The 24,479-nt window shown below is 39.1% G+C and overlaps 1 protein-coding gene across 1 annotated transcript; it reads right to left on the bottom strand.

The window, feature by feature from the left end:
- Window positions 1-430: 430 nt before the first annotated feature.
- Window positions 431-24,311, bottom strand: HOOK1 (hook microtubule tethering protein 1). Its single transcript, XM_058842957.1, has 22 exons — window positions 24,235-24,311; window positions 20,042-20,127; window positions 18,398-18,470; window positions 18,051-18,101; window positions 16,944-17,076; window positions 16,223-16,290; window positions 14,936-14,998; window positions 14,273-14,356; window positions 11,516-11,682; window positions 10,775-10,915; window positions 9,477-9,678; window positions 8,532-8,642; window positions 8,161-8,248; window positions 8,016-8,076; window positions 7,450-7,590; window positions 6,835-6,922; window positions 6,465-6,499; window positions 5,844-5,926; window positions 5,355-5,455; window positions 4,931-5,032; window positions 4,164-4,232; window positions 431-3,985 (listed from the first exon to the last, which is right to left on the bottom strand). The coding sequence occupies exons 1-22, from the start codon at window positions 24,283-24,285 to the stop codon at window positions 3,827-3,829; spliced, it is 2,157 nt and encodes a 718-aa protein (XP_058698940.1). The 5' UTR covers window positions 24,286-24,311; the 3' UTR covers window positions 431-3,826.
- Window positions 24,312-24,479: the final 168 nt, after the last annotated feature.

Raw genomic sequence — 24,479 nt, 5'->3', positions numbered from 1 at the left:
CAGACAGTTTTCTGAATAAAAGCAAGAACAGTGATTTAGAGCTGTACCTATCCTCTGTGTCCTCAGGTGGGGCTGAGAACAGGCAGAGGCCCTCACCTACCTCAGCAGCAATAATTACTGAGGTCACTTCACAGCTCAGCTGCAGAGGTTTAACCTTTGCACTTCACAACTCCCTTGCCCAGCTCTGAGACAACTCTCTGTGAGCTGAGGGAACCAGCTTTGGGTGGGAGGAATGAACTGGAAAGAGCAGAGGAGAGCAGCACAACTCTCTAAATCCACAGCCTCACTATAATACATGTCTATCCTGAAACAGGGTATTTTAGATGGTGTAAATGTACCAACGTGCAGAACCAGGTCATGCATTGCCCAGAAACACCATCTAGGGACCATTAAATACACAGCTTGGAATAAAGACAACAAAGAATTCATTTTAAAAATCTTTATGTGAATATAAAAGGATTTTTCCCAAAGAAAAAAATAAAACCGAAAGTTTAAAAATTAGTGCAATTTTTCAAGTTCTATGCAAGACAGTGTTTACATTTGTTTTAAACAGAAGATGTAGACACCGATACACTGAAAACCTTAACTCCAGTTTCAGGGGATGGGGAAAAAGAAACAAATAAGAAAATTATTGTACTAGACATTACCAACTCCTAAACAATTGTTTTCATTTTCTAATTTCTAAACTATTTATGGCTACCTAAATAGAACATCAGTATTGCTTATATTACTTATTTCCAAGTAAGTGTGTATCTTAGAAAATAGAATACCCATATATATATATACTTTAATGAACAAAAAAAATCAGGTGAAAATTATTTTCAGTGAATGTTTCTTAATCCACTATATAATAAGGTTGTTGCAAAAGAATCTTCTCAAAACTGCTGCCTGACCCATCTTGAGTAAAAGAACCCACTAGTCCATATTTTGTATTATTGCTATAAAACACTTCTCTTCCATAGTAATTAATTTTATATAAAAAATAATTAACAAATGATATGTCATTTAGAACATATTTTTTGTTTCTTTGGATCTACATTACCCGTTTTACTGGAAACTGGCTAAATTCCTAAAAATGCTGTTAAACTTCAGCAGTATTCAGTGATTTCACCTCACATTTGAGTCTGCTCTGAACTGTGCTGATGGGATGGTACAAATTTTTCAGGAGAGCCAAGGGGCCTCTCTGTTCCTCCTGCATCAAAGGACATGGATTGACAGAGCATGTGTTGGATACAGCTGTAACACAGCAGTGTTTTTAGCAGCTTTTTGGTTTGACATGAGTGAAGTAAACATTGAAATGGTCCTGATCTAATGGTCCTTCCTGCAGAGGCACATGAGCTGAAGTGAATACAACATCATGGCTTATAATCCAGTTATTTATTTCCACACATCAGTTCCTTGTTCACAGGACAGAACCCAGGTTTAACCAGTCGTAGAACAGCTGCTTTTAAACAGGTTCTCAGTCCCAAAGAAACTTTGAGTGATATGCACAGGCTTCACTCTTAACTGTTTGGAAAAGTCCCAAATAAGCAACATTTCATCCAATACCTGAAAACCAGATTCATTTTGGCAACCCCAGCTCGATTACTGGGGACAAACATGCCCTGAAATAGGCTGATCCCTGCCTGTAGTTCAGGACTTAAAGTCTTCCATCACTAGTCAGAAGACAAACTTTCAATTAAATGACAGGGAGGTTCTTGGTTATTTTTGGTCCCAGGGTCTGCAGTTTTGAGAAGTGTAAGTCAAAGACATTTGCTCCAAGTTTGTCACTATTCAGCACCTGACAGACTACTGACACAGCTCCACTACTGGGAGAAGTACAACAAATCAAGCCTACCAACTACACGAGTATCTGAAGGACATCCATGAAAGTTTCCATGCTGCAAAGAACGAGGGTTAAGAGACCCACTCAACACCATCAGAGACAGCTCCACGTTTCACTAGAACACACCAAATACCAGACTTTAGAAATGGAAGCATCTTGCTAAGACTTAATCTCCTGCTCCACTGCTCACCACCACCTCCCTCCCACCCACAGCACTGGCAGATTAAATATGAAACTGTACCTTAAAAACACCAACTCCACTAACACCACTGCAGCAATAAAAGACCTCAAAACCCACGAGGTAGTCCAAAGAAGCATAGAGTCCTGAAGAACACCACCACAGACAACTCTCCAACAGTCATGTGTCTGGCATGTGCCACACTTAGCACAAAACTGGCTTTTAAACAATGCCTTTTGAAGGAGGAAATCTGTTGAATGCCTATTCATACATACAGCACTGCAAAACAACCACCACAACTAAGAAGCAACCCTCAGTATCAAAAATGAATGCTTGCCTTTTCTCTGGCATTACATGCAATGCCACAATTAAAAATATAAGATGCTGGGGAAGGAAGAAATCAAAGGACAAGCTGTAGTGAGGGGCAGGCAAAATGACACACTATCCAAATGTCACAATTCAAAACCTAAAAATTCTGTAAAAAAATTACAATTCTGTAAAATTGAGAACCCTGTTCTCAAATCAAAGATGGCCTTAATGGTAAGAGAGGTGTGCTTTCATGCTCACAGGAAGCTGAATTTTATATTAGATGGTGGTCAAGTACAGCACCCTCAAATACTTAATTTAAATGTATTCATTTCATTTTAAGGGCTGCTGCAATTTTATTTTAACTATGGGTATAATGAACTTTTTCTAGACCATTTGCAAAGAACAGACGTTAACAGGTTTCCTAAAAATACAATTCAAATCAAGAGTTAGACATTTGGGAAATAAAGTCACAAGTTTTGTGAAAGACAGCAAGTTCCTGCACACAGATTTCAGGTATCAACCCCCATTTCATCTTCTATCAAACTATTGCAGTTTATACACTTTTCTCCCTGCCAACAAACAATCTCTGCTGCCAAAGCCATCTCTCATTCCTCTGCCTAGCACAGTTAGTTCAGAATAGCCAAAGTGAAACTACATTTAAAAAAGAGGAAATGCAATTTCCATGCACAGGGTTGTATAAATAAATGGGTTGAAATAAATGGGGCTCTTTCCCACCTAAATCCCCTTTCTGCAAATAAATGCAGTATACCAATACGCCAGACTTTTAAAATATAGCCCAAACTTTTGAGCTAGTATAATAGCTTTTTTCTTACCCAGGAAAAGACAAGCTTTTTTGGCTTAAGTGAATTCAACATCTTAAAGACAGGTTTTCCTCAGTGTATATATGCACCAACTTAAGCTTTGCTTTTTTTTCTTTTTTTTTTTAAATAAACTGAGAAATTCTGCTTCTCTCAAAACAAATCCTGTCTTTTGTTACATAACAACTAGTACCACACCTTTATTTTCTTCTTCTATAAATGCAAGTACTTTCTTGCTTTTAAATTTGTACTTTCCATTCTAAAAAAGTTGGTTTTTTTAAAGATGTTACCAACCTTTTAGATCTACTTTCAGAAGAGCACAGCCAAATGCCCAATATTGCCAGTTTTCTGAAGTACACCTTTGCATAACATCCTCCCATTATAAAAGTCAACTTTCTAACCCAAACCCACTTAAATAAAGTTTTAAATATACAGTGCCAAATTTCATATTTACAATAGAATCTGAAGGCAAATATAAATCTTTTAAGTTGTGCTTGTACATGCTGCAGTTATTAAATCTACTAGGAAAACGTGCTACCTTCTGGCTGATCACCTTAATCCCTTCCTGACAGGTTCTGATGTTGTAATTTGCAGCTGTCCACCATTCTAACCTCCTCTTTCATCAAGCAGGTAAAGTGGAAGGTATAAAACATTTAAGGACACTTTAGCATGTGATTTTTCCTCATGTCCTCGTGTTTAATCAGAAGCTGCACCTGGTACTTTAACAGTGAGGTTCCTCCTGGTGTTGGTGACGTGACGCTGCTGTGCCAGGAAGGAGCGGCCGGGCCCGGCCCCGCAGCTGCCACTGCTGCCCACCAGCCTGGCTTCCATGCCCAGCTTCTGCAGAGTCAGGCTCTGCAAGAGTTAAACAACAACTTAAACAACAGCAAAAACAGAAGGAAAAAAATTACCCATCCTTCTCATGCTTACTTAGTATGCACACAGAATCGCTTCTGCTGTATTTCTTAGGTTAACTAAGATTTAACTGGCACGTGTAGCAAAAGATGTTTCAGTAAGTGAATTTTTGACCCACCTTGTTGTACCATGCAGTTACAATCAGCTTTTCCTCATAGTCACGTAGCTTGGCCATTTTGTGTTCATTCTGCAAGGAGACAAACATCAGTTAAAACACAAATTTTATCTGCATAAACTTGCTGCAGTCCACTGAGTGAAATAAACACAGGCAGCAGAAATGCTTCAGTACACAAAATAACTACAAAGCCTAGAAGTATAAACAAAGATACTTTCATAAAAAACTGAGAGATAAGTATCAGCCTGCTCTAAGAAGAGGCTAAACTACACACGTTGCAGTTAGAAACACAAATGGAACTTGGAAAGGTACTGAAGATTTGTGAGGGTAAATGCAAAAGAGGTCTGCTGTGTATCAGAAAACCTATAAATAATTTAGTGATTTTTCACCTGAAAAGACTGTACCTCCAGTGACTAATTGCTATTACATAATATACTTCCCTAGTAGTCATTACATAAAAGGAATGTGAGGCCACAGCATTTAAACAGTCAGACCTATCAGCCTACTGAATCATGCTGAGGAGTTCTGTATCTGCTCAGGCAACTATTCCAGCTAGTCCCATCAATATTGCTGTGAAACTCGATGCATTTCCCCAATATTTTTTTGATGTTTGGACTACTGTCAACAATCCTCTCAGAATTTCAGCAAAGCAGATTTTACTGAATCACTAGGAAACAATATCTTGAACCATAAATAAATACCAGAAAATAAATACCAGAAACAGAGCACTCTAGAAGATAAATATATTTAAATACATGTAAAATTTTTACCTCTAATGTTTCAATTATTTTCTCTTTTTCCAATATCTGCTTTTTGAGCAACATAATTTCTGCTGATGCTGGATTTAGCTTGGGGTCTAAGGTTTTTATCACCTGGGCAAGGCAAAACAAGAGCATTACAAGTCAGTTTGATTCTCAACAGCTCTGCATGGAGGAATGTGAGAAGAGGCTGGGCACTGGTCAGGCTGTTACACTGTACAAAAGAGAGCAAAGAGTACAAAGGAATCCTTACTGCATCTCATGCTCAGCATAAACCCTATTTATTTTCTCAGACTTAACTGACATCAGTTGAACAGTCTGTCTAAAAATGCAATTTGTAGCTACTGCTTTTAATTGGGAGGTGGGGACACACACACTCAATCTGTTTAACAATTTATGAGGGAGGAATGCATATGTTCAGAAACATGCCACTCACATTCCTTGCTTTTTCAAGGTACATTTTATATCTTTCTTCCATTGCTTTCATATCTTCATCTTTTTTTCGTAAAGCTGCTTCCAGCTCTCCAATCTTCTGGGCTATTTACAGAAATTATCAACAAAGACAAAATAAAAACAGACATGGTACTTTCAGGGTTTCTGTGTCCTCCTGATTTCACCATTCCTCAAACAGAGGATGATATAGAAGGTAGAAGTTTAGGAGGTTTAAGTTCTTATTTTTGTTTCAGCTGTCCTACCTGACCCTGAAATCCCATTTTGCAGAGCACTGTTCAACAAACCTCACCCCCCCAGGATCCTCTCCCTTCCTACCACCACACACAAAACCCCTCCACACCCCCAGTTCAGTTTTAAAGCTAAGCTGCAGGAGAAAGCCTCATCCAGACAAGTATCCCACAGTCCAGTTTCAGAAGAAACTCAGCACAGTCTAATTAAAAAAATACCAAAAAAACCCCCCAAAACAACTCACGGTTCTGACTGTCATAAGGCTGGAGCTCTGCAATATCAGCCTCTTTCTTCTCTAACTCATCATGAACCTCATTCAGTTTTTCCCTGTGAATGAAAAGTTGGGCTAAAGATTAAGCTCACAAATAATTCGAAGTTTAACAGCTGGAAGCTTAGACTTTATGACAGAAGTATTTAAATAAATATTTCAACGTCTAGCAATTCAGGGTTTGAATAGAAAATATTAATATCATGAAAGTTGTAACTTCTGAATTGATTCTCCTTTAGTTAAAACCAGGAAAATTAACAATTAAGCCACTCCAGCATCATCTTAGCAAGAACAACATCTGCTGAAAGGACTGAAAATATTTCTGGAGAGTGGAATACACTTTGAGTGATGGTTTCAGCAGTCTGTTGTAGAATCAGAAGAATTAAAATGTTGCTGGTGATGAGACAGTGAAGTGGTACCGGTACTACAAGATCCTCATGGTCAGAGTAAACAAAACTACACCACCAATATTTAACTCACTTTATGCATAACTCTCAAATCAGTGGCATAGAAACAAACACCCCTACCAAGACTTGAGCAGTTCCTGTGTTCTATTTAGTATAAATAAGCTATTGTGGATGCATGTGCCTTACTTACATGTGTGCTGCCAGTTTCTGCTTCAGGTTGCTGGACTGTTGAAAGCAGAGAGTTAAAATTCAGTTGTATTTCAGTATTTCATACCATGCAACATTCAAGTGCTCTTAAAAATGAGCCAAGAATACTTAGCACGACTAAATAAGCCAAAGCAAATAAATCCATTGAATGATAAAACCAAGGACTTTTAAAGTAAAGTAGAAGGGTTACAGTTCCATAGAAGGAATCACATAAAACGTGAGCTTTGCAATTGAACTGCAATTGATATGGAGGTATTTCTCAGATACACTGAAAAATAAGATGCACATCTAAACAAAGGACTTGATGCTACACTGGAGGACTTTAAGCAAAGCTGGCAAAATGTTTCACTTACTCCTTCAGTCTTGGACCCCTGCTCCTGTAAAGTCTTTTGCATCTCTTCAATCTGCTGGCACAATCCTCCAATACGCTCTTTACTGAGCCTTTTAGGAGGAAAACACAGTTATTGCCCATCTAAATAGTTCACAGACAGATTTTTCCATTTAATTAGTTTTTCAGAGGGCCTACCCAGCACAACTGAAGCCACAAATAAACTGATTTCAAACGCTTTTAGTTTGACTAGAACTTCTACTGAAACAAACACAGTTTTGAGAAAATGTAACTATCAAAAGTTTTCCTATTCTAGTAAAATGTTTTAGCATTCATTGATAGACAATTCATGGTCTAACAGTCTGAAGTTCTAGAAATAGAGCTCACATCCATTCTTGGTCTATCAAGAATCTCTCAAGAGTGAAGAAGAGTGTCCTGTAAGCCATACTTCCTTCAGGGTATGGTACACACAGATCTACCACATTTAAACCACCTTCCTTCTTCCTTGCTTCATAACCCTTCATTTATGATTACACAGGTGAAAGTAAAGGTTCCTACACTACAGATGCAAGGCACAGGTCACCCTGAAACTCCAGAGATCACTTCTTGCTGTATTTTAAGATGCAGTTTCACTCATCACCTGTTTTCGGTTTGCAGCTCGTTCATTAACCGGTACCTCTGCTCCAGCTCTTCCTGGAGCTTTGCAATCTGTTCATTTTGTGATGCTTCCTGCTCCAGCAGGAGCATCTTATTTTCATGCTGCAGCCGAATAAACATTTCTCTGAATGAAAAACAACAAAAAACAAGTCACTGTTAATAAAGAAGGTGACTAAGAGGAAGAAGTAATAGTCCTGTTCACTCTCTCAACTTTCAAGTGAGCCAAGCAGGTTGTACTTAATGATATAATGGGGGTAACAATACTATTTGTTATTAAAACATAACTTAAAGTATTTGAAAACTTTAAGAGATGTAAGCAGAGTTTTAAATTGTCACTCCAAACCCAGATTTATATACAGCAACCTGATATGGTTTTAAGAAAAAAAGCAAAGTAATTTTAGTAAGGGGAAATAATTATTAACACCTAAGGTGGGGGCGAAGCAAGGAGTGGGATAAATAATCACACTGATGTAAATACTGAACTTTCACAAAAGTATTGTCATGCCCCTCCTATGAACATCCCAAACAACCTCAACCTTTGGGTCTCACCTATATTCCACTGGCAGAATTTCAGCAGCAAGATTGTCATGGCTTTTAAAACGAGATTCACCTGAAATCACATGAGGAGTTTAATTTAGCACCCTTAAAGAAACCTCTAATCCAAATGGAAGAGTTTCTGAAGATAAAGCAGTACCTGTTTGACTCAGGTGATCCTGCTGCATCTGTGTACACCGGAGCTCCTCATTTGTCTCTCTTAATGCATCACACTGCACTATCAGCCTCTAAAAAGACACATTTGAGGTGGAATTAGGTCAGGCTGCACCACTTTTAAGACCAAATAACATTAATCAGAAGTAATAACAACACATGCACATTTTAGTTTGGTCTTGATCTTGGAGATCTTTTCCAACCCTCATGATTCGATGAGTCTATATTATATGTGAATGCACACACTCAGGGCACCAAACTTCATTTTTATGGTGGCACTACTTCCAGGAAGGTTCTCCTCAAGCAGATGATCTGAGAGAGATTTAGGTGCTCAAATAAACTCTTAAATGGACTTACCTCTTTTTCTTTCATTAAAGCTTCATATTTTTCTTCAATTCGCTTAATTTCAAATGCCAGCTTATCAGCTCTTTTGGATTCTTCAGACAGTTTGTTATGAAGCTCCTGGACCTTTTCATAAAAGCATTATTTAGCACAGGAATGTTGCAAGATGATACTTTAAAAAGCTACATTAAATTGGTCCCTCTTGCCCAATTCAGCCAAAATAGAACAGTTGGTTTCTTAAGCTTAGGGAAGCAGAGATGGGATAGGGGCCTATGTGTTTTGGGGGGGTTATACTGATTTTTGGTTGGCTGGCTTTGGTTTTTTTGGTTTTTTTTTTAATTTAACTCTAATTCCTACAGAAATTAAAATATAACTTCTAATTTTCATGAAGAATGGTAAGAATATGAGAATGTAAGAATGTAGTGACAGGACAGGGGGAATGGGTTCAAATTGAAAGAGAACATGTTTACATCAGGTACTAGGAAAAAATTCTTTTATGTGAGGGTGGTGAGGCGCTGGAACAGACTACCAAGGGAAGCTGTGGGTGTCCCATCCCTGGAAGTGCTAAAGCTCAAGCTGGATGGGGCTTGGAGCAATCTGGGACAGTGGAAGGTGTCCCTACCCATGGCATTTGAATGGGATCATCTTCAAGTCCCCTTCCAAGCCAAACCATTCTATGACTCCCTACAAATGATCTCTGTAACAGCTGAACAACCTCTCCCAGGCACACAAATTACCTCAGGGTAAAGAAGAAAAGCCTGCAGACTATGGACTCTCACATCAGTTGAGAGGGCAACTACAGCTAAGCTTGCAGATTTAACAGGGAAAAACCCACAAGGGAATAGCAGGGCATGAAGGAGCTTTCCTAACTCAGAAATCCTAAGAGGACAATGTGGGGTTGTTAAGGTGTTCCCAGCTACCTGGGAAAAAATAACCTTTCAAACACAAGTGCAGCACTACCTGTCTTTTGTAGGTTTCCAGCTGGGCTCGTGCTGCATTGGCTTTCTTGAGCTCATCCTCCAGACTGACGGTGTTGTGCATGTACATCATGTTGGTCTCCTGCAGGGACTTCACCTGCTTGCGGAAATCGTTCAGGTCCTGCAGCTTCTTCCGATACACTTCCACTGTTGACTCCAGCTTGCTCGCCTTGTCTGCAGTAGCCCTTGTGGTAGAAACAGCAATCAGAAGGAAAGATTACAAAAGTCAAACTCTGCTGACACTCACTATTTTCAAAGAGAGATGCGACATTGCAGCAGGTACATTTCACTGCTTTATTTTTAAATGTATAATTGACACAAACTTGCTTATAAAAGCTGAAATCAGCCAGCCTTCAAGTGAGACTGACAGTCACATGCCAGAAATATGAGCAAGGGGTTAGTGGGTCAAATATCCCTGAGGAATTCCGTGGCACCACAACATCCTGTACTAGACAGACACCTCAAAGTACTGGTACCTGCTATGTTCTCCCTGGGGAATTATACAGAATTAGAACATAACTGCTCTATGAAAATGATTGCTGGCAGATACAACCAAGAACTGTCAGCTGATCATTAAAAAAAATCTACATGGTAAGAAAACATTGGGACCATAATTTTAAAATGAATTTTAATATCTGTGTTTATCTGCATTCAGATCTCATCAGAAGGTGGTACAATAATGGAAAAAAACTATAGCTAGGATTTGTTTCTGATGTTATTTAAGAACCAATAAGTTAAGCACCTGAAACCACTTTTCTTTCCATGTTTTATTCATATTATTTTATGAATAGCAGATCTGCTTCCACAATACAATTTATTTTGGATATTTCTTGGGTGGTCTGGTATTTAATACAGTTTACACAAGCTGGAATGTTACATTAAATTCTCATTAAGGTTACTGTGTGTTTCATCTTCATTTTATTAATGATCTTAATGATTTTAACCTAAATCTGGCCTAGAATGCTGACACCAAAAGTTAGGTTAAAATTCTAGCTGTATATATATTTTTCTACATGAGAACTTCCACTTTCTGTCCCACATGAAGAAGCTTAAGCTCTGTAGTCATCAATTCTGCTTCACAGACAAATTTCACGTGTTATTCAAACAATGGAGCCTTTCCCTGAAAGCCTGCACTTCACCTCTGCTTTGCCAAAGAGCTCATTCAGGTAAGATCTGCAGAAGTAACACCTCAAAAAAATCTTGTAAATAAAAATCCTTCGAGTTAGCCATTAACTACATTAACTAAATACATGTGTGTGTGTAACTCTCCCTGCTACATACCTAAGAATGTCATTTTCATCTTTCAAGGCTCTCGATTCTTCTGCCAGAGAAGTCAGTTCATTGTTTCTATGCTGCAGCTCAATCAGTTGCTTTTCTAGATCTTCACAGTGGACACGATAATCATCTTTTGCAGCTTCAAGCCTACCAGATCAAAAACAGTACCTTTGTTAGGAACTCATCATTATTGCACAGTTTCATTTAGTATAGTACTAGAATTATTAAAAAGAAATAAGATAAAAGGAAAATGACTGATTTAAGTAGCTGGGAAAATGTTACAATAAACATGGAACATTTTGTTGTCCACCTGTTCAATCACAATACATTGCACGCTGCAAATTTATCACATCAGTATAAATGATTCACATGAAAAGTGATTTTGTTTCCCAATGTGGATCACAGAGAGAGACTAACAGATGAGAGAAATCAGCTCAGTAGAGAGACATGGTAGTGTTGGGGGTTTAGGGTTTGATTTGTTGACACACAAATCAGCACTCAATTTACTGCCTTCCATCACTTTTTTGGAAGTATTAGAGGGCTATGCCAATTACAAACTGGTACTTTTTACAAGAAGTAACAGATAATTTTTCTTTTTAATGTAAGGACTGTCTTTAACATGTGCGTATACAGCACTAGACAGCTTTTAATGCAAAAGAAATTGAGATGGGAAAGCCCCAAAGAGCACCAGAAATTTTCAGAGTACATTAGACAAGTGAGAGATTTTGGGGGAAAATAATTTCATACCTGAAGTTTTCTTCTTGCAATTGTTCCAGCTGCAACTGTGCATTAAAATACTTTTTTGCAACCACAGTATTTGGATCATCGAGAGAATCGTCTAATTGCTCTAGTCTGTCATTCATAATCTCATTTTCTGACATCAAGCTGTTTTTCTCATCCTGGAGGGCAGCCACCTAGTACAGATAAAAACAGCATGAACACTGTAAGACCTGTCCAAAGAACTGAAGCAAGACAGCAAAACATCACCAAATTAGTTTGTGAAAAAGGCTGAGCGTTTAGAAGTTTTAGAATGTAGTTTACAGAGCACACTTGAGCATACAGATGCTTTAGTGTATGACACTTATGAAGCACTAAAGGAAAAGTCCCTCTAAATAAAAAGACAAATTTCTATAACTGAAACCACGGTAAAAAGGCAGACAAAGTGATATGGAGAGAAACTGCTACTTCCAATAAAAACACCGTGGACAAAAAACTCTGAGTGTTGCTGCAGGAAGTGTCCATCTTGCCTGTAGCTGACAACCAGAAGCAGTATGGCATGGCCAGCACACCCCAGGCTGCCGTGCTCAGCGGGGAATGGCTGCGGGAAGCGGGGTCGGCCGAAGCGCACACGCACGGACAGCCTGGCCAGCCTCAGGGGGAGCATGCAACCCTGGCAGCACACACACGGCTACCTGGTGTCACAGCTAAGCACAGGGGCTACAACACTTCACTGACAGGAGCCAGCTTCACAGCCAGAAGGATTAAGAGGATAGAACCTTTAAAGTTTGTCTAGTGAAAGCTGCTGTGTTAATTTGAACGTCCTGTTGAACATAAGAGCACGCAGCGTGTGTTAGTCGACTGCATTTAAACAGGGACAATATGCTTTTTTGGGTTATGTTTTCCTGAATTATAAAGTAAACCTACCTTTCTTATACTCTTGGAAAATATCAAGGAAGACTGAGACCTTACAAGTGAATTTATTAAGAATTAGTTTAAACGAGAAGCGTCAAGTCAATATTACGGCTTCAAATAAATAAAATAAAACATATCATGATGACATTATTGAACAGATATCATCTACAGTGCACAATATTAAAAAACAATTTTTTTGTGATCATAATTTAAAAATCTATCAGTCAAACAGATGTAAAAGTCAAACAGTAGTTTAGTTAATCTGCCACTTCATTAGGTGCTGGCTTTCTAGGTTCACTCCTTTTTATGTACCAAATGTCATTTACTATTTACATGCACACACCCAAGTAGAGAAGAGAACACATCTGAGCCTTGCTCAGCCTCCTGTTCAAGGGTCAGCCACTCCTTAAGCATGCACATTATTTGGACTTTCAGAATAATCCTGAAACATCATTCATCTCAGACTTAAAAAAACCCTAAAATTCAAACTATTAAATCTGACAGAGCTCAGAGCAAGTTTGACATCTTTTCTCAGTTGCATTCTGGTAGTTTTCTTTTTTTTATTATTTTAACTTGACAGAAGTGGTGTCAGAGTCAACAGAAACTATGAAGGTTTTAAAGATACATCACAGCATGACAGGGCTGTGGTGTCATCAACTCATCTGTTTATATTCAGCAGTACCTTTTCCCTTGAACACTTTCCACCTGTCCCAAGCCATGTTATGAGCAACTGGCTCTGTATCACCTATGATTAATTAATAGAGAATTCTGGAAAAAAAAGCCAGGAAAAACAGAAGAACACCTGGGACTTCTCCTGCAGGTTCTTCTCACAAGCATTTTTAGATCTTTGCTTTCACTAGGAAGTCTTACTACTGCCCCAAGAAAAAAAGAAAATTAAATATCAATCCAATTATAGCAGTAGCTTCCTGGGCATGGCAAGTAGCTCTGAGCTGCTTTAGACACAAGTATTCTGCTTTTTCAGTGTCACTGTCAGTAAGAAATGTAAAACTGGCCTCTGCTTTTGTGGGTCTTCATTTCCAGAGGCTCACACAGCCAGTACAGCCCTCTGGCTTCTACAAGAAGATGCCACCCAAATGTTCTCTTTGTGCAGAGCCAAATCTGACATGAATTGCCTTCCCAGATAAAACTCTTTCTATTCTCAGATTATAGTGCCACAAGGGAGTGGCTAGTAAGTGATTTTTTTTTCTTTAAAGTCTTGATTGAAATGCAAATTTCTCTTTATTGTCATGAAGTCCTCTCTCCTTTCTCTCAAGAGTGACTTGATTAACTGCTATATCCATTAGAAACAAAAATAGGCCTATTATTAGTGTTGTTTAAAGATGCCAGCAAGGATCTATTAGTTTTCATTATTTTTATCCTGAAATCTCCTCCATATTGCAACTGTGTATGAGAAAAAGTTAGCAAGTTTTAGATAAATTACAAATTTTTGTCATTCATCAACTCCTATTGAAACAGCATAATCTCCCTATGATTAAATCTAATTACTGTTTATGACATGAACTGGATTTTCTGGACACAGCACAAAAGACTAAGGAACTAAGAATGAAAAGGGCAATTTTTAAAACCATGATAACGTTGTTTTAACTCTACCTGATATTAAGGGTAAACATTAAGCTAAGACAAAAGAACCTTTGAGATAAACTGGCACAGGACCTCAGCTTACACTTCCATAAGAAAACTCCTTCCAGTAATTGCATTTTGGAGTACAGAATAATTGCTTTTCCCTCACAAGCAGCTACAAATTCTCACAAAAATTTGAACAATGCAAAATGCACTTTGCCCTTCAAAATGTCTGCATCTTAACAGCAGCACCACTAATATTAAAGAAATAAACAACTGACTGTTTCTTACCTGCAAATCCAGCTCTTGACATCTTTGTGCCAACTCCTCTTTTTCTGCTAGTGCTTCCTGAAGATCTTCCAAGGCTTTTTTAAGCTTTCAAAAAATAAGGCAGTCAATCACTATGGCCCATACCCAAAATATTCAGTTACAGCTTCTAAAATGCCTCAATTGCTTACAGCCATTGTTTAAGTTGGCTGTTAGGTGCACACATTGATACACAAACCTGTAAATACTCTCCTAGATCAGGATCCTTGTTCATTTCACTTGCCTTCTAAATGATTATCACACTTAGAGAGTAAATTATTGAAACACAACTACTCGGGAAACTACACAGGAATGTACTGTCACATTTCCAAATCCCTTTAAAGACAAGTTCATTTTATGGGCAACACCTTGTAGCGTTGAGGTTACAAGGAATTTTCACAACCCCTTAAAAGGAACCTGAAACAGCCTGACCCCCTCCCTGCAATGTAGGTTTACACTGACCAGTTTCACCCCATGCAGGAAGATGACACAGCAGTCACTGTGGGGTTTTTAAGGAAGCTATAGAATAACACTTAAGTTTTCAGTTAATGAGCACTGAAAACCAGCATTACTTCATTTAAGGGATGGCCAGATAACAACTTACTGTTTAGGCTTGATCTACAACAGGAACACAGATCAGACAGTTACCTGCTGCTCTACTTCACTTGATGCATCACATGGGGAAGGACTCGTTATTTCCTTGCTCATGAGCTACAGAAAGAGGCCACAGGAAAAAAAGGTTCAATTACAGGTTATAGGAAAAAAGGTTAAATTAGGGGTTACAGATCTGTAAATTCAATGTCTACTGAGTACCAACTGTATTCTCCATTGTGTTATTGCATCCCTTCAATATACCAAAACAGATCAATAATGCTCCTCCTCATCTCATGGCTGATAAAGATTTAAACAGATCTACAGTAAGATGATTTTTTACCTTCCTCCTCTCAAAATGAATCAAATTTGCAGTAACATTGTATTGGATGAATGTGATGTGTTGAAGGTATTGCCACCCCCTAGTCAGTCAAACTGGAATGAACCAGAAGACAGGATTTCACTCCATTAATTTAACAGTTACCACACTTCTTTGTGTCCCATTAATTGCCACTAAACAAACAATGAGAACATTACTTCTCTGATACAAAGATGTACAGTGTGTATTTACCAGCAATCAAAGGGCTTTACTCCTCACTCAGAAATTACTGAATTATTTCTAGACCTTCTTCTAGAAAGTTTAATTAGTCAGAAGACAACAAACACGAGTTTTGTGGATTAATTTCTACCAATAGGACACATACAGCTTTAAAGACTATACAATTTAAATCTAAGTTATAAAGCTTATTACCAACTCCGTTGTTACCTTGACGAGGGTGCAAGTACACACCACCTTCTCTTCACTGCCAGCATTTAGTTTTTGCCTCTCTCCACACTCTGCTTCACAGTCCTGAAGCTCTCAAAAGCCAGTGACTGTAGAGCTAAGCTATGAGCTGGATCACTAAGATGATCCAACCAAGAACAAATTAAGACAGGAGGAGGAGCACACCATGACAAAAATAGAAGAGATGCAGCTGCAAGCTTCTAAGTCAGAGGCTGGAATGGTCTGTCAGAACAATGCAACCTCACAAACACAATCAGCTTAACTCTGGGACCAAGACTACAGCACTGGGACAGAATTTCATAATCAGTGGTTGGCAACTATATCCTTTTTTTGTGCAGAACAAAAGAATCTTAAGCATCTGTATGTTTGGGCACTATGAGTCTAAAATCAAAACCCTTTGGCTGGGGTTTAAGGTCTCTTAGTCACAGACCTCCCAAATAATTTAGGAAAGTACTTATACTCCTCCCTGACCTTTACTTGGATGAAAGAAATCACAAAGGTCTACAAAAAGGTATTTGGACATCTCAACTGACAGCATCAGGCTGTGAACTGTTACCTACCTCTTGAATGGCTGTCATGACAACGTGTTGAACAGACTCCTCAAGGGTCATGATATTCTGTATGTGCTCTGTGGAAAAGGATTTGTAGTGACTCATGACAATGTTCATCTCATGGGTTTGAGTAATATGATAAATTGATTGCTGAAAGATCCAGAAGAAACTATTATCCATAAAGCTTCCTCAAAACAAGTAGTGGTCTCTTTACACAGAGGAGTACCATTACCCACCATCATTACTATCCAGTAATATGGCAGACAATCACAAAATATTATAAACTCTTAACTGGACAAATTTATACTCTGCCTAAGGAGAGATGCCATGAGAGCATGGAGGATTAGTTCTGGTATCGGGAGAGGAAACAACCGATTCAGTCTTGAGCCTTGCAGGCAGAGAAGCAGTTTCTAATTTAAGGGCTTAATTTAATTTTGCTGTATTTGCATTTGAATAGTAAGTTCTAGGTCTTGGTACGTATTTTAACAATATGAATAAACCATACACACTTTAGACTATATTTTTAAACCTACTCTGAATGAAGTTTTGAGCTTTATTCACAGACATTTCCCAGGGAATTTCTACTTTTAAGTGAACTCCAGTTTCAGAAGAGGCATTCAGCAAATTAACAATGTTGACGGATAAGAAAGAGAAGTTTCTACATCTTTTCCACCTTAACTGCCACCTGAGGCAGTCTGCTGTTTGCTGAGCAGTTTAAGGTAGTGCCTACCTTGTTTCCTCTCACAGTTGACTGCACAACCTAAAATAAGCTGCAGGAGCCTGCCCAGTTCAGTGGGATCCGAGTTCTCGGATATCCGGGTCAAGTCTGGAATAAGCTCTTCTGCAATCTGCTGACCCAGGAACTGGAAAAAATTTTTTACAATTATGAGAAAAAGTAGACTCCCATTTCTGTACAGCGTGAAAGTCTGGTATCATGTAGGAAATCTGGACTCGGTGAGCCAGCCAGAGAAAATGCTCTAGAAGTTTGTTACCAGGTTTAGTTAACTGAGCACTTCTACAAGAAAAAGTGATAATAATAAAACTTACTGGGACAGGTCTCAAATACAAAAGAACTCATTTATTTTAGCAACATAATAAAAGAAGGAATTAATAACACTTCTAGATGGAGTTGCTTCTAAATCCTTCAACAAGCTCCTCATAAAGCTTAAAGAAGTTCTGCTTCTGGGCCTGCCCGAGATCCTCAGACCTGGCAGCACATCAGGGCCTGGCTTTTGGTGTCACAGCTCAGCACAGGCAAGACCAGGAAGCCACAAGATCTGGCAAGTTTTTCTAGACCATACCCACTACATAACTGTAACCACATCAATATTGAAATTCAGCAATTTTTTTAAAACTCAAAATACAGCAGCCTTTTATGGCTACTCTACTCATCCCTGCATGAGACAGAACGAACTTTCTGTGTCCAGGAGGATTCCTACCTTGGCTCCCAGCTTCCAAATGACTATCATAAAGTCTATGCTGGGGTTGCTGAGTCTGTTCTGTTGTGTACAAAAGGATTAAAATTTCTCTAGACAAGAGCAAACATGAACACACACACACAAAAGTCAACAGGATTCTGCAGCTCAGTCCTTTCAACATCCACCTGGGCAGAGACATGGTTCCCAGTTCATACTCCAAGAGCCTTATCTGAAACACACCTGCTCAAATTAATTTCATATTCACTCAGACCTCCCACTTAACAGATAATTATCATACACCTTCTGCCTAAAAGGTCCTCAAAAGAAATTACAGCTTTTTTTTCTACTTGGCAAAGTCAAGGGGAGCAATAATCATTGTGTTTAATGATGAGAACAAAAACAAATTGTTTTTTCCATACCTCATGATAGTAGTCCATAATTCCTTGCAGTATCTTCTTCAAATTACTGGACTAGACGTTGTACATGAAAGACAAGGTTACAATTTTATTAAAAAATTTACTTTTTATTAAATCAAATAATTTCTAATAAAATGGTTACAAGGTAGCTCTGTGAAAGAGAAGTATCACAGCAGAAAATCCCCATCCAATAACGCTGGAAGGCACTTAAACTATCAACAGACAGTTCAAGCTCATTTCAAATATCCTTGAAAACCGTGAGCTTCATTCCTTAGGTTTTGGACTGCCAGATCTCAGGACAGTCGTAACATCCAACCCCAAAAAACTTCACTATCTTCAGTTTTAAATACCTTTATTCTCCAGTTGTCACCAACATCTTCTTTGATGCGATTGAGCCAAGATGCATCAAACCAGGCAACATCTCTGAAATAAAATTAAATGATTAATCAGTGAGCACAGACTTAAATAAATAAGACAGCAAATTCCCAGCCATTAAATCAACTGATGCTGAACTCCAGTGTCTGACAAGGCATGAATTCCTGAAGATTGCAAGATAAACTTATGTCACAGGAAATTTCCATCCTGCTGGCTCCATTAAGGCACTTTCCAGGGCTGGGAGAATTCCTCTGTGTGCCTGAGCCAGCTATGGATGGAGCACAAAGATGTGCAGGCTTTTGACATGCTGAATTTTTATACCTGATATAGCAACCATAATGATGTAAAGAAACATCTTTTTTTTGATAGTTCTGATGTTAGGTTTGGTACCTATTCTTGTAGGCTGGATTAACTAACATTTACTCCAAATTGTCAAAGGCACATATGAAGAAAACAGTTGAATACTGGCATTTTGTATATTTTGTATGTCTCTGGTTCCCCTGGGCAGAAGGGGATTCAGTTTGCCAGCATAAACAAGGATGAATTGCTGAGGGAGGTGTTTACACACACTCAGCTGCCAAGCAGTACAATCACAGCATATTTAACAATATTTAACTTTGACAGTGCACTGTTTATTCACTGGTCCCAAAGCACCTAATAAAGGACAATCATTATCCCCACTTGCACATGAACCAACTTGGTGTTAAGAAGTTTGCCCAAAGCATGTGGCTGCCCAATACCCAAAATACATGGGAAGCAACTCCTGGCAAGCCCTAAATCAATTTTTGCTATGTCTGGAAAAAGGGTGAGCTATGTCGTTAAAAAGTACATTTAAAATCATTACGAACAGACAGGAGCGTTTCTGAGCTCATTTTTTGGGGGGTGGATTGTGATAGTGTTGAAGTAATTTTTTACTAATTACAAAATAATACTTTGAACCTGAGGTGGTAATGCAGACTTCTCTTCAATTATCTGGGCCAATAATAACAATAAAATTCCAGTGATGACTTGTAGCATGATAATCTTTCAAAAAAAAGACTTGCATTACAACTCTCTATGCAAATTTCAAAACCAGTGGTCAGTTTTGAAACTCAGGCTACCAATCTTCATCACACCAACAGAATAGTTCATCAAAAGTAAAGTAACTCCTAATATTAATTGTAATTGAAGTTTTACAGTTCTTGTCTTCCACACCAATAGTAAGTTGTCATTTAAAACCTAGAACTTAGATCTAAATTAATTGCACAACCTCAGGAAAAAAAGAACACACAGCCATGCCTTTGGAATCTTTAGTTTCTCATTCCAAAAAGGAATGTATTGCCTGAAGCATGGAAACAGTGCTGATGGGAAAAGTGAACAAGATAATGTCATCCTTACCCAATTACCCCCAAGTATTAATTGAATACTGCAGTATTTGTGTATCTTCTCATCACCTTTTCCACCACGTCACTAATCAACTATTAGCTCATCCCCAAAACAGCAATACAAAGGCACAACCTATCTTCTGTTATAAACTGTCCACTCTGAATTTCTGCCTACTTTAAAAGCAACTTTGTCTGACAAACACAAAAACTTCAGGCAACTGACTCCCTCTTCTTCCAGCTGAAGAATCAACTTACATTTGGTGAAGCACCTGAGCCATGGCAACCCCGTTAGTCAGGTCCTGGACATCTCTGCAGGGTGCAGCTGTATTGAACGTCTGTAGCTACAACAGGGAAAAACACTGGGGTTTAGTTCAGTAGACAATAAATCAGCTGCCATCTTCCTTCTCCCCTTTCAGGCACAAGCATTTAACAAGATATCTTTCTACTTGAAAAGCTTTTTGAACCACATAGACTTTAAGGCAACCCAATTATCTCAACACTTATGACTGTTATGACTGGTAGCTTACAAAGTTGATATGAACACCCACACTCTGTTTTTTCATGCTAGGCCTTCTCTTGTAAAGCAGATTATGGAAAGATAACTTGGTAGACTAAAGTAATATTTAACCAGCCTTTGAATTTTGTTGCAGTGCTTAGTTCTGGACGTAACTACCTAAACAAATAATAGCATCATTAATAAGGTGTGAAAGTTGATGGGCAAAAAAAAAAATCCAGTCTTTTACTACAAGAGTACTAGAGTACTACAAGAGTACTTAGTACTAGAAATAGGATGGGATTACCTCAATGTTAAAATGTTTCTCTGTTTTAAATATTGTGAGATTTTCTGCAAACTATCTCTAAGGTTATAGCTAACATTTTGACAGAATTAGCTGTATATTTAGAATTGAAATATTTTATTCCTCCAAAGACAATCAACTCAGAACTAATTATTCTAGATGAGAGAGCCATTTCCATACACATCAGTTCATCATAGTTACTCAGGAAAATAAACAATAAACAAAACAGAAAGCTTATTATTAGTACCACTAGAAGGCAGAATAGAATGGGAGCAAGTACAAATCCTTATAAGCCCCTTCCACTGCAGAAACTGACTTAAACTCACTGCATTTACAATGTCCTAAATTACCTGTCCCTCTGCAAAAGGGATTTCCCAAACATCCTGTGCAACACAAGCTTCTTCAGAACTCCTGGTAAATGACCTTGTGTTTTGGAAAGGGAGCTACCTGGACCAGAGTGATGGAAAAGCAGATTCCAGCTGTGAGAATCAGAGAGTTTTTGTCCACTCTGTGTCTAAAAAGAGTGATCATAATTCTGAATGCTTGTTTTCTTCCTTCAAAAAGAGTCCAATCAAGCCAAGGGAAAAATATGCAGAGCGAGGGTTTTTTCCTTTGTTTGTTAATTTAAAAAGTGGTTTTAAATCTTGTCTTACAGGAAGTGAGAAGTCAGTAATCCCTCATAGGTTACATAAAAGATTAACTGGAGCACCACAGCCCAAAGCTGCTATACCTGGCAGCACTGGCATCTCCTACTCCAGCAGCCTCAGCACAAGCACGGGCATGCAAGTTTACATTCCAGGCTGAGCTTCCCAAATCCAGAGGTTTATGGCACAATATTGTGATGCTGCCATCTGGATATATCCCTCATAAAGCAAGGAAATTGCTATACACAGGTGCAAGCCTTTCACCTGAGCCTGTTAGAGCAGATAAACAAAGCCTTAAAAAACCCTGACATGCAACATTGCTTTATGCATGATCTCCCAGAATAGAAACAGCTAATTAAAATTAAGTTAAAAGCAGGAATGACAGTCTAGGTTTCTCTATGTATTTAAAAGTCATGTGAGGACCTAGAAATAATGAGAGATTCGAATTATTATTTATGGGGTCTCCAAACCTCATGCCAGCCCAATCATTTCATCAAAAAGGATTTTTACTGTTTTTGCAAAATCAAAAAAAGTGGCAGGAGTGGGGAGGAGGTTGGAAAAGCAGAGAAACCACAGACTTCAGGACTGTAGCAGCGCTCTTTTTCCCCTCATTTTCTTAGTTTTACTAAATATAAGCTCCAAGGATATGCTGCTACTCATGCTGAAAACCATTTTGTGAATTCCATCCCAAGTGCACTCTGCCACTTGCTGCTACAGCAGAAGTTCTTCTCTCAGACACAGAGCTATTATGCTCCCAATATACAGCTGAAAAGTTAATTTTGTAGCTCTGCCACCAAACATTTGTAGATGAAACCCGAGTGTTGAGAGTGCCCAGCAGAAATCAGCCAATCCACCTGGGGAAGGTGTGCCGTCAATTTCATCTGACAATGAGGGGTTGAGTTTCTCCATTTCACACCCAGGTTATACACATGAGGGACAGAGGTTTTATAGAGTAATACAAGAGATTTTAAAATAAAAATAAACATTCCCATGCTGAAACCAACTATATTAATATAATAAGTCAGTCACTGGATGAACATTACCAGTGGTGGCAGTGCCTTTATAGTGGAAAATGCTTCCAATTTAAGATGTTGCATCCAGTCCCTGGTTTGGAGGGTAAGGCAGTACGGCACTGAAAAACATCCAATTAACTTTTCCTCTACACGGAGGAAAAATAACTAACTTTGAAAATTGTTTCTACTGCAGATTTTGAGTTCCACCTTAGCAGGTGTTACTTAAGTCAATTTTTCATGGATACTCATAAACATTACTCCTATAATTCAGTTTAAGCTGCCTTATGTTTTTCCTGTCAAATCCTCAGAACTTTAAATTCAATGACACCTGGGTTGCAGAAACAATAGGTAACATTTTTATTTGAATATTATCTTTCTTCTCTGGACGCAGCATGTTTTCCAATATCGCATTTGGTAAAATAAAAATAGGAAATGCCAGATCTGGCAGCAGAACACAATCATAAGCATCTGCTTGCTGTATTCATGAGTAAACAAACTGAGAAACCATTAGAAACCGAGAGTTACAGAACCCTTTTCTCTCCAAACACAAATCTCTCCCACATCACTTTCTTCCCTATTATTCACACTGAAGTTCAAATTGTGAAAGGATGTTTCAAACACATCCAAGTGTTAGCAATCAGTTTCTAAGTTGCAAACTAGGCCTGAGAAATAGGGTGCTAAATTAAAAAATGTGCATCTGCTGAGTGCTGTATAGAAAATCTGAACACAGGGTTGGGTGCTCTTTTACACTGACAGTTGCTTAGTTTAAGGCCAGTTAAGGTTCCATTAAGATTCACGATATAATTGCACCTCTTGCACTGTGAGGATATCATAAATGACTAAAAATATTTAAAGCAGGAATTGTGAAAAATAAAGGAGTTCAGCACTGCTGCCCGGATTTTTGTGAAAGAGTTCAGGAATACAGTGATTTGTTTTGCTATTGAATCATGATGGAGCTATTCTTACTTGACTACTGAGGGGAAAATACAAAATTAAAGAGCCCATAAAAAGAGAAAGATTAAAGAACAAAAGATATTTAAGCAGACAGAGGTGAATACAAGACCACCGAAATTCCAGAGACCAACAAAACCTTGGGAGAGTACAACATCACTAAAAGGAAAGTGGGAAGAGGAAAAGAAAGGAAGAAATAGTTTATCAGTGATTTATTACAGACTTTAACCCATCAACACTTTGGTACTGCCATAAAGAAATTAAGAACACCTACTCAGGCCACTGTTACTTTTATAAGTTTAATTCCTGGATTTCTACAATGTCGCTAAAACATCCCTTCTCTCCATGATTTACACTTCACAGAGGCAAAACACCTGCTATTTCTAGAGGAACCCTCCACACAGGTAATTGTGACCTTTCCTGCCAAGATTTCATGCAAAAGCTCTATTTAGTAGTTCCCTGTCACCACAATTACTGCACTTGCAAGACCAGAATTACAGATAAGGCCACAGAAGAAGCATGGAAAGAAATATAAAGAGGAAGCAAGAGTGATTGATGAATTTAACCAAGATGTTTGTACTCCATGACCTTAAAAGTCTTTTCCAACCAAGTTGCCTCTAGCACAGGTAACATCACACACCCAGGTGTGGCATGCCTGACTAATAAACGCTTTAACCAGCCGGTATGAACTGCTCTGAGGTTTCTGCGCCTGTCAATTCAAATTAATTGCATTTATTTATTAATATTGTTAATTGCCGAGTAGTTTCCACACTGAAGCCACCGCTGGAGAGGCCCACGGGATATTCCAACCACCACATCCACACCTCGAGGGTGCCGCGGGAACCTTTTTCTGGCTGTGAGCAGCGAGTCCCACGCAGCCCCCACAGCCGCGGCCGTGCCCGAGCCACCCGCAGCTCCTGCTCCCGCGGGCGGGGACGGAGGGAGGGGTGGAGGGAAGGATGGAGGGAAAAGCCCCACGCTGCTGGCACCTCCTCGCTGCCCTCGAGGGTACCCAGGGGCGGCAGAACCCCCGCGCCACTCACCCAGAGGATGAGGCTGTCGCAGAGCAGCGGGTCCGCCGGCTTCGCCTCCATGGCGGTGGCTGCGACAACCCCGCGTCCCTCCCCTCCCCCCCCCGCCCTCAGGCCGCCCCCGCTCCGGCGGCTCCGGCCGCGGCTCCGCTCCGCCCGCGCGTGCCCGCGGGGGCGGGGCCGCCGCCAGCGCCGACCACTCAGCTCCCGCCTCTGCCCTCAGAGGCCGGGAGTGACAGCACTTCTGACCAATCACA

This window comes from Poecile atricapillus, chromosome 7 (genome assembly GCF_030490865.1).
Source record: "Poecile atricapillus isolate bPoeAtr1 chromosome 7, bPoeAtr1.hap1, whole genome shotgun sequence".
Classification (NCBI taxonomy): Eukaryota; Metazoa; Chordata; class Aves; order Passeriformes; family Paridae; genus Poecile; species Poecile atricapillus.
This window is presented reverse-complemented; position numbering and strand designations above follow the sequence as displayed.